Source organism: Podarcis tiliguerta (assembly GCF_965153285.1).
Source record: "Podarcis tiliguerta genome assembly, chromosome: 17".
Taxonomy (NCBI): Eukaryota; Metazoa; Chordata; class Lepidosauria; order Squamata; family Lacertidae; genus Podarcis; species Podarcis tiliguerta.
The window spans coordinates 38,112,302-38,123,413 of NC_139550.1; the positions used below are offsets into that span (position 1 = coordinate 38,112,302).

General features: G+C 46.0%; 1 protein-coding gene across 1 annotated transcript; it reads left to right on the forward strand.

Moving 5' to 3' along the window:
* The first annotated feature begins 1,527 nt into the window (after positions 1–1,527).
* Positions 1,528–9,012, forward strand: LOC310667295 (blue-sensitive opsin-like). The gene is made up of 5 exons (XM_083419130.1): positions 1,528–3,234; positions 3,575–3,743; positions 3,971–4,136; positions 7,097–7,336; positions 8,875–9,012. Exons 1-5 carry the CDS (start codon positions 2,847–2,849, stop codon positions 9,001–9,003), a joined length of 1,092 nt encoding a protein of 363 aa, XP_083275256.1. The 5' UTR covers positions 1,528–2,846; the 3' UTR covers positions 9,004–9,012.
* The last annotated feature ends 2,100 nt before the right edge of the window (positions 9,013–11,112 follow it).

The window sequence follows — 11,112 nt, forward strand, 5'->3', positions numbered from 1 at the left end:
TCCAGGAGGGCAAGCATGCCCATCTCCACCATAAACAAATTAACCACATCAACAGAAGCCAGGACAAATAAATTTGCTTTTAACTGGTGCCAGTCAAACCTGACATGCCAGGGTACTCCATCATTGGGGGCCCACTCCTGAGAAGGCCCTCTCATGCCCCACAGCAAATACTTGGTAAACATGGCATAGATAAGAGGGTGTTTCTGGATGTATCATTGGAGGTTTTGAAGCTGACGTTGGGTGGCCATCAGTTATGGATGCTTTAGCTGAGATTCCTGCATTGCATAGGGTTGGACCATATGACCTTCAGGGTCCCGTCCAACTTGACAGCTCTATGATTCTGTAACCAACAGACAGGTGTATATGGGGACAAGCAACCCATCAGGTATCTACTGTAAATCCTAAGCTGTGTTACAGCTTTGTATGTCAGAACAAACAGCAAACCAGCAGCTAGGGTGGTTCCATCAGAACTGGTATAATATGTTATTGGCCACAGCCTGCACCAACATACTGCTCATTCAAATTAAACTATAGTTTATTTTGTCTACTGTTTGTGATCTGCAAACCAGTCCTGTGTGTAGTTCATTTTGTCATAATTAACACATACTCGATTTTTCCTAACCATTCCTTTATTTAGAGATATTTTGCAGGTTTCCAATATCCGGGGGGGGGGGGGGACCCAATCAGATCACTATTTAAAATAAACAAATGCACAGCTGGCGGGAGTGGTGGATGGTTTTGTTTTTAACCAACTGCTGTTTTACGTAAGGAAATAGGTACAAGGTCTGAATTACTTTTAATTATAATTTAGTGGTGACTAAGGACAGATCATGAAGCTGACGCTCCAGTACTTTGGCCACCTCAGGAGAAGAGAAGACTCCCTGGAAAAGACCCTGATGTTGGGAAAGATGGACAGCACAAGGAGAAGGGGACGACAGAGGACGAGATGGTTGGATAGTGTTCTCGAGGCTACCATCATGAGTTTGACCAAACTGCGGGAGGCAGTGGAAGACAGGAGTGCCTGGTGTGCTCTGGTCCATGGGGTCACGAAGAGTCGGACACGACTGAACGACTAAACAACAACAATGTCACTAGAACAAGTTCTGGGGGTGGATATATAAGCATACTAAGGGCCAAGCTTGTATGGATGTAATTAACATGGATGGTATAAAAGGAAAAAAGAGCACATGGATTTTAACCCCCACCCCCCTGATTCTGACAAAGATGCTCCCCTTGTTATTTGCACTAGGAAGGAAGCCTCCAGAAGATCACCTCTTTTGTACCTCTTTTTAATAAAAGTGGGACCAATATGGAAATAATTGCTGATGATTTTCAACTGACCTAATGAGTGTTGTATCAATAACCACCATTAATTGATTTACTGTATTACATTTTATTTACTTACTGCATTTATTACATTTTTATTAGGATTGAAGAAAAATAAGCAAGTGGGAAAAGAGGAAGCAACAAATAGCAAGGAATAAGACAGATTGACATTTATATAAAAACTGAAGGACTAGAGGCCATTGGTTTATACTGAACATTTTTATTAAAAAAACCCACACCTGTCATATATACTGTAGACTGTCCACCTGGTAGAGCACCTTATTGGTTTTATACATATATGTAGTATTTCAAACAATACTTGGTGAAAACAAGTTATCTCCCTGAAGCACAATTAGCACTGCTGCAATAAATGTATGTACATTTTGCTGTGGCTCTCAAGGCAGGATTGTGGCAAACAATGACCAGGAAAAGAATGGCCAGTGGAAGAAGTTCCAAATTGGAGGTACATGTGCTAGGGATAGGTTCATTAAATTGCCAAAATCAGATACTTTCACCACTCCATTGATTTGTATAGGACCAGAGGAATGGAATTAGGATAGGAATTAATTCAGTTTTTCCCTTCTGCTGAATCAGGGCTGGTAAGTAGTAGCACAAAGGTAAATAGTGGTGTCAACGGAGAAGTCATTCACATTGCATTCCAGAAATTAGACACATAGGTGTGACTTTAGCAGGGCTGTTGAGAGCAGATGGAGTGCTAGTCTCAGTTCTGGGAAAAGCTCATAAGGTGAGTTAGAAATGGATCACACATCCCAAGTGTCAGGCTGGGGTAGCAAAGGGGAGGTTTGGCCTCATTGAAGTGCCTCAGTTCAAACGGAAGGAAGTTTGGATCTAGGATGGCAAGGGACGGCAGCCTGGGCTTGGGAAGTGCCAGCAGAGCCTCTGCTGGAGGTGCCCAATGAGGAAATAATTTTCTCCTCAAACTCAGCTTCTTAGCTGGTCTTGTTATCTGACCTGCCCTCCTCCCCCTTTGAGTCCTTAATCGGGCTCCACCGTCCGATTAAGTACCTCCAAAGCGGCTTGTCAGGCAGCTAAACCTGTCTTTCCTTGCCCCTTTGGCTACAACTGCTCTGCAGTCCTTGAGGATAAGCTTGGCTTAGCTGAGGCTTTCCAGCCTTAAGGACGATTAAGGAAGACAGGAATGCCGGGGGGGGCACAGATAATTTGTAGCCATACAAGAAGAGACCTCGGGACCCCTCAGGTATAAAGGCAACCTGTACAACCACGCAGTGACTCATGACCCGCTCGCCATGGTACCCCGGGCCGCCCGGCTGCTTGTGACTCCGTCCTCGCAAAGGGATGTGAACTGAAGCCAGATTCTCTTTCTCTTTCTGCCCCATCTCAAATAGCTGCCTCTCAGCCTGCCTTTCCCACCCATTCCCAAGCAGGCCCTCTGTTTCAGTTTTCTCCGCTCAATCCATCTTACTTTGCACACACTCCACTACCCTCTCAACTCCCAGCCCCATCATTTCCATCTCATTGTCCCCACTGCAATCCCCACCATGCACAAAGCCCGCTCTGACGCCCAGGATGACCTCCCGGAAAATTTCTTCATCCCAGTGCCCTTGGATGTTGCCAACATCACAACTCTAAGTCCTTTTCTGGTACCTCAGACTCATCTTGGTAGTCCAGGCCTCTTTATGAGCATGGCTGCCTTCATGTTCCTATTGGTTGTACTTGGGGTACCCATCAACATCCTCACCATCTTCTGCACTTTCAAGTACAAGAAGCTGCGCTCCCACCTCAACTACATCTTGGTCAACCTTGCTGTGTCAAACCTGGTGGTGGTCTGCATTGGATCTACCACTGCCTTCTACAGCTTCTCCCACATGTACTTCATCATGGGCCCTCTTGCTTGCAAGATAGAGGGCTTTGCTGCCACATTGGGGGGTAAGTAAATGTTTTGGAACTTAGTAGCATTGGGAAGAATGAGGAGGATGAGTGGGTGGATGAGAGAGCAAGAAGACACAAGACTGGGAAAGCTACAGGATTGTAAGGGATGAGTATGTGGGGCTATCTGAGGATTTCAGGGTACTGTGAAGTGACATTGTCAGTTAGCAAGCCAGAGACAGCTTGAATAAGGGCAATTGCACATTGTGAATAAGACAGCAGAGACTGAGGTTTGGGGAAAGCAAGGAATTGATAAGTGGCTGTTTTCTGCATCTGCATTTCCATATGCATAGGGGGCTGACTAGACTATCCTGTCCTCTGTTTTTTCACTCCCAACCAGGCATGGTGAGCCTATGGTCCCTGGCAGTTGTGGCCTTCGAACGATACTTGGTCATTTGTAAGCCTCTGGGAAACTTCACCTTCAGAGGCACCCATGCCATTGTTGGTTGCGTCGTAACATGGGTCTTTGGCTTGGTGGCTTCAGTACCACCCCTGTTTGGCTGGAGCAGGTATGTGCTGGAGAATAAGGTTATGTCAGGGAGGGGAAGGCTGAGCTGAGATTATGGGAGCAGAGGCAGTCTGGGTTAAGGCACTAAGATGGAAATTTATACCTTACATGGAATTGCCTGAGGTACCTCACCAGTTCTTTGCCATGCCTAATGTATTTAGAGTACAATTAACACCACTCGCTGCTATTAATGGAAACCTATTGCTGAAAAGTGTTTAACTTCCTTAGGTATATTCCTGAGGGGCTGCAGTGTTCGTGTGGTCCTGATTGGTATACAACAAACAACAAGTGGAACAATGAATCTTACGTCCTGTTCCTCTTCTCCTTCTGCTTTGGCGTGCCCCTGTCTGTTATCGTCTTTTCTTACGGTCGTCTTCTTATAACCCTGCGGGCAGTGAGTACTACCTCTTTCCTCCCTTCTGCTCCCCTCTGATGAGACACAGCACTAAGGAAAGGTAGCAGACAGCACCACCACCAGGGTGAAAAACTGCTTGGGTGTGTCACTGTCCAAACTCAAGAGGAGTGTCTAGATAGGGATGGGTAAGAACAGGTGAAGCGGCTGTGGAATGCCGCAGTCCACCAACCAGCATTAGCTCTTTCCAGTCTTGTTGCCAAGTATGCTTTTTGTGGGAGAAGCTAAAGATCCAACATGGAACTTTCTATATCATGCGTAGGCAAACTAAGACCTGGGGGCCGGATCTGGCCCAATTGCCTTCTAAATCTGGCCCGTGGATGGTCCAGGAATCAGCGTGGCCAGATGGGTGGGGTATGTATGTATGAATAAATAAATTATTATTATTATTATTATTATTATTATTATTATTATTATTATTATTATTATTATAGCAGTGTGTTTATACATGAGTAGAATGTGTCCTTTTATTTAAAATGCATCTCTGGGTTATTTGTGGGGCATAGGAATTTGTTCTCCCCCCCCCCTCTTCAAAATATAGTCCGGCCCCCCACAAGGTCTGAGGGACAGTGGACTGGCCCCCTGCTGAAAAAGTTTGTTGGCCCCTGTTGTATATTAAAAGCAAGTGTGGCCCCTCTTTGGCCTGCTTCCCCTCAGGGAGGCTCTGGTGGACTGCAACCCCTGCCTGGACGGGGATTTGAACTCGTGTCTGTTGTTTCCTGAAGTGACATGTTCTTGACCTCCATGCTACACAGGCACAGGTTAATGTAAAATTCTGTAGGTGCCACATGCCTAAGGGCCAAATGAGATGTGATATTAAATGTGTGAATGCATGTCAGGTGTCTAGTTAATGGGCAGTCTCCAACAAATACATCCCATCAGAGTAAGGGTTTATGCTTGCACAGTGGAACTTCCTCCCCCTCTCCTTCCCGCATGCAGTCCATAGCTTCCCAAAATCTGCTCCAGAGGATTGGGGGAACCCCTAGAACAGATTTAAGATGCACATGAGAGGGGGGGGGGAGAAAACTCCGTTGCACAAAAATACTTGAACTGGCAGGAGACTTACTTTGTGCTATGTTGGATACAACTGAATATCTCTCAATAACTGTCACCAGGGAGCCTAATAAGGATTGGTACTACATCATACAAATAGGCAACGTAAACAATCTACCCTGCTTCTGCAATCCTAATTAAAATGTCCCTAGCTGATACTCCCCCTCGGGTGGAGAAAAGAAGTCATTGGGACTGTTGTGGGGGGAGACATTCTCTTCATTGTGCATTCATGATGCATCGCACACATGATTTTATTGGGGTGGTTATATGCAAACTCTGTTTTTATTGATTGATGGATGGATTGTTTGGATTTGTTACCCATGCTTCACCAGAGTGGGCTACAGCAATTTAGATATACACTATTAAAAACATATCCCAGGGCAGGTCTCAGCAATTTAAATATATATTATTAACGGTAGTTTTAAACAAATTACAGTCACAAGAATGGTATGGGGCCTAAAATATATATATCCCCAGTGTCAAAGGCCACAGTAATATGCATCTTCAGTATGCAACAGAACCTACACAAGGAAGGTGCCGGATGCCCCTTTGTGGGCTGGAAATCCTACACTTTAGGGGCCACCACAGTGAATGCCCTGAACTTCTGAGGGTGGTGCACCTACTTCTGCTCATGCACACCAACTTACAAAGCTGATTGAGGGGACTGGTGTCACGCACACAGATTGCGTGTGTGATGTCACATGCCTGCGAGCGTCCCGAAGGTCAGCTTCTCCTCCCCTTCCTGTGGTTGCCAAGGGAAGAGGCCCCGGCTCCTGCCAACTGTTGCGCCAAGTGCTGTGCACACTGAGGGGCCTGATCAATACTTTTCAAGCAAGGCATCAACAGATTCGGCTGCAATGGCAGCTGTATATGTGTGTTGAGTTACATCTGCATACTTTCATGCACTGCACACATATGAAGGCACGCCAGCGTGTACAAATCTGTGTACAGATGCAGAGTTCCTGCCATCAATCTTCTAAACCAACACTTCCCAAACTTACAATGATCGCATACCCCTTATGGGAGCTTAGACTTACCAGCAGCCGCCTTTCGGGTGAAGATAATTTGGGGTTAGTTTTAATAATACTATTTTATCTTTGAATTGTCTGCTGCAGCTAAAAAAATCAATGTTAAAGTAACATTAAAATTTCTGTTTGCGTACCTCTAGGGGTACATGTATTGTGCTTTGGGAAACACTGCTTTAAGGAATTGCTTCCCCCTGTATCAGCTAATACAGAAAGTGCAATGAAGAAAATATGAAGGAACTGGAAGGAGTAGGAAGAGGAATTAATATTTGTTTTGGGAATAAAAATATGGGAGGAGTCCCATTCATTTCAGTGGGGTTTGTAGAGGAAAGCTGCTCAGTGGATTATGTTCCATATCAGCTAGGAGGTAGTGTAAGAAAATAATGGACTTGCACTGAAGGGAAGATTTTTAGGCCGAATGTTAGCAAACTCGTAAGAGCACAAGCAGTGATAGTTGTGGAACCTCTGATCATGGAAGGTTTAAATAAAAGGTAGAATGACGCCACTTGGCAACGCTCTATGGAGGAAAAACCAGGTTTCAATCAGATAAACCACAAGGTCCCTCCCAATGTAGTGATTCTTAGCCAGGACCTTGCATTCAGAAATCTACTCCATGGGTACTAGGCTCCACCATGAGAGACAGAGGTTGTGGTGATAAGCATAGCCAGTGTTTTATTACAGCAGATTCAACCCCCTTCACCCACTCAGGTAGTGCCTTTGCTCACTGTAGACCTAATCAATACACCAGGGCTGCAGTTTTCCATTTTCTTTCTCCATCAATATGGCAACCCTGTACTGTGTGCAGTCTGCCGCCTGGGCTTCAGTTATTCTCACTCATGGTTAATCATCTCCCCACCTCATCAGGTTGCCAAGCAGCAGGAACAGTCAGCCACCACACAGAAGGCTGAGAGAGAGGTGACCAAGATGGTAGTGGTGATGGTGATGGGCTTCCTGGTGTGCTGGCTGCCATACGCTTCCTTTGCATTGTGGGTAGTGACCCACCGTGGAGAACCTTTTGATGTTCGTCTGGCCTCCATCCCCTCTGTCTTCTCCAAGGCCTCCTCTGTTTATAACCCTGTCATCTACGTCTTCATGAACAAGCAGGTTAGCACGGGAAACATCTATAACCAAGCTGGTCTGGGTAGAAAGAGAGAGTGGCACATTTATCCCTGGTCCTGAATGGGGTAACTGTGCCCCTGAAGAACTCACAACTGTCCATGGAGGCACAGGTCAATTCTGTGTCCAGGGCAGCTGTCTACCAGCTCCATCTGGTACGCAGGATGAGACCCTACCTGCCCACAGACTGTCTTGCCAGAGTAGTGCAAGCTCTGGTTATCTCCCGCTTGGACTACTGCAATGTGCTCTACGTGGGGCTACCTTTGAAGGTGACCCAGAAACTGCAACTAATCCAGAATGCAGCAGCTAGGCTGGGGACTGGGAGTGGCGGCCAAGACCACATAACACCGGTCCTGAGGGACCTACATTGGCTCCCAGTACATTTCCGGGCACAATTCAAAGTGTTGGTGCTGACCTTTAAAACCATAAAGGGTCTTGGCCCAGTATACCTGAAGGAGCGTCTCTACCCCCATCTTTCAGCCCGGACACTGAGGTCCACCTCCAAGGGCCTTCTGGCGGTTCCCCCCCCCCCTGAGAGAAGTTAGCTTACAGGGAACCAGGCAGAGGGCCTTCTCAGCAATAACGCCCACCCTGTGGAATGCCCTCCCATCAGATGTCAAGGAAATGAACAACTATCTGAATGTTAGAAGACATCTGAAGGCAGCCCTGTTTAGGGAAGTTTTTAATGTTTGATATTTTAGCGTTTTTTTAATATTCTGTTGGGAGCCACCCAGAGTGGCTGGGGAAACCTAGCCAGATGGGCAGGGTATATTATTGTTGTTGTTGTTGTTGTTGTTATTCCATACCTCTTGTATGCTCTGTTGGATTTCCCTGGAATCATTTAGGGCTCTGGCAATCTCTCCTCACTGCCCTGAATGTTCATTTGTGCCCCCTATGACCAGGACTTCATGCAAAGAATATAAAATCCATCACTTGGCTTACATGTCAACATTTCTCCCTGAGCTTATCAAGGACTCTGGCATCGTCTCAGGATATGCACTCAGTGCCCCTCTGTCAAATTACCTGACCTACGGAGTATGCATAGCAGTACATGTATTTGGAGACATTTCCGTTTTGAAGAGAGCTCTGTGATTTTCACACTGAACTTGGGGAGCACCCTATGGTTCCCTGCTAGGTTGTCCCTAAAGTGTCAGTAACAGTGGACAATGAGAAGGTCAGTAATTGTTGAGAAGTTTCTCTGAAAGACGGCTTCTGCACCCCTGTCTGTCTTCGCCTGCAATGTGTAGCCACAGAATAATGTTAGGCATGTTCAGGGTTGCGCTCTGAGAGGGGCACTGTTGTGATGGAACAGGTCTGGCAAATGTGTCACAATCTTCTGCAATGTGCAGGGGTTCCTTGGCAGATGAACAGATGTGAACAGGCTTCCCTTAAGTTTGAAAATCAGAGCTGGAACCCTGGCATTCAGTACTGCACCTCTCTCGTATGGACTAGGGCTCAGAAAACTGTTGTGTCCTTCTTCCCTAGGGCTGTGACATCCCTGCTAATTAACCCTCTCTCCCTTTCAGTTTCGTTCCTGCATGCTGAAGCTTGTCTTCTGTGGCAAAAGCCCCTTTGGGGAGGAGGAGGATGTTTCGGGTTCCTCCCAAGCCACCCAGGTCTCGTCGGTGTCTTCCAGCCAGGTGTCACCAGCGTAACCATGAGCAATGCCCACACCACCCACTCTACCTCCAGGGAACACTTCTACTGTATGCAGCAACACCCTTTGCCCTGCACAGCAGGATGCGCCCAATGTGTGCATTACTCCTGCAAGGGTTCCATTGCAGTTCCATTCGTTGCATCTGGCATTTGGTTTCTGTACAGGGCACTCACATTACATACCCCAGCCGGCATTGCTCCACCCGTCTGTACAATTAATGTTGCACTACAAACAGCTGTTGTGCTCATGGACTGCTCTTCCTGTCCCACTGAGGTGAGCAAGGTTATCGGACAGACTGAAAAGCTATGGATGGCAATCAGGGGAGTCACTACCAGCTGCTGCAGAACAGTCAAGACCCTCGCCTTGTGGAAGTGACATCTGGCTGGTCCAGCCTTCCTGTCTCTGCCACTGCAGGCAAATCTGTAAAAAGAAGAGCGTCTGGGTTATATGTGAATGTCTTTCTGAGCTCTGGTTTATGTGCATTAGGAACTGGGTGTGCTATGAACGGTTAGCTTGACAAACTGCAGTGCATGTACTCATTTACTTCCACCTCCATGAGAGAACAGTCCCTTCTCACCAGCATCAGATCTGGCACATCTGGCCACAGGTGCCTGATTTGGAGGAGGGAAAATTTTATCCTCTTAGATAGTAAAATTGCAAGTCAACCTTCCCTTTCTCTTCCTCCTCCATATTTCATTACCTCCAGCAGGAGGCAGCAAAAATATATGTCAGTGCTTCCTGATAGTAGGTCTGATAACCCTCAAAGCAGAACACAACACCACAGATGAGCTTTGTGTTCCAGGTAACCCTAAACCTCTGAATGCAAACACTTTTGCATGGCAGCTGCAAGGCATGGATCACTAAAATTGCCTGATGACTTCCATTGGAGCAAATGCCAGAGATAGGTTACTGGGCTCTGTGGACCATTCCTCCTGAATTCCTTCCATTAACACAATGACTCATTGGGGTCTTCAGAATCAGCATGTCAGAAGACACAAAACCAGTTAACCAGTACCTCTTGAGAAGTTCCTGTCTAAAATATATTTTAAAACCTTCCATTAAAAAGGATGGGGATTTAACAACCCCTCATAGCAGGATATGTGAATACTGAGGAATTATTTCACAGGGCTGTCATGTCATTATCAGATATAGCTATTCCTTATAGTTCTCAGAAAAGCAATTGACTGCACCTTAGGCCACAAAAGTAAGAGCCAAAAGTGCTTTGAACATGTTAACATATTCAAAGCACGTTACATACGTTATCTCAATAATCGTAACACCAGCCCCTTAAGGCAGCCTGGCATTATGAGCTATATTACTGAAGGAGAGCTGATCAACATGGTTTTGCCTAAGGATACCTGGTAAGTTCATAGCTAAATCAAGATTTGAAAACTGCGAACATCCTGACATATAGTGTATGTTCTAAACAAATAGTAAGGGCCAGGAATAAAACAAGGTAAAAAACCCCCTCATAACTTACTCTTTTAGAATGCCTCATGACTTCATGTGACCTCCAATACTTTGAGTTTCCTGGGATGGATAAGTTACTTCCCCCTCTGCTCTTTACCTGTCATCCCCTCATGCCATTGCCAGGGTAGAAAAGAGAGAGAGAGAGAGAGAGAAACAGAAACAGGACTCATTAGGGAATAAAAGTGAAGGCAGTCTATAGAGCTTGAGGGGCCAGTCATGCCCCCCATAGCCTGCTGATAGCAGTAGCTTAAGAGGGCTGTCATGAAAGGTAAAGGGGTCAAGGGCTACCTGCCTTCCCTATCATTTGAGCATTGAGCAACAACCTTCGGCACTAGATAAACCAGGCTGATAGGCTTCAAACTTTGCCTCTGCTGTGCAGCCCCCTTTTAGCATACCCAAGAAGCAGACAGTCATTGCAGGGCAATGGTGGTTGTGTTTTGTAAATATCCAATAACCCCTCAAAATCCACCCACATCTCTGTAATTCCCTTCTATCTTCATGATTATCACCTTATAAATGGAATACCTCTCCCCAGTCTCCCCCAGTTACATGAATAAATACAATGGAGATGCAGCTTTGGAATCCACAGTGATGGCTGGTTATTTGCAATCGCATATTGTTGCTAGAGAAATGCCCA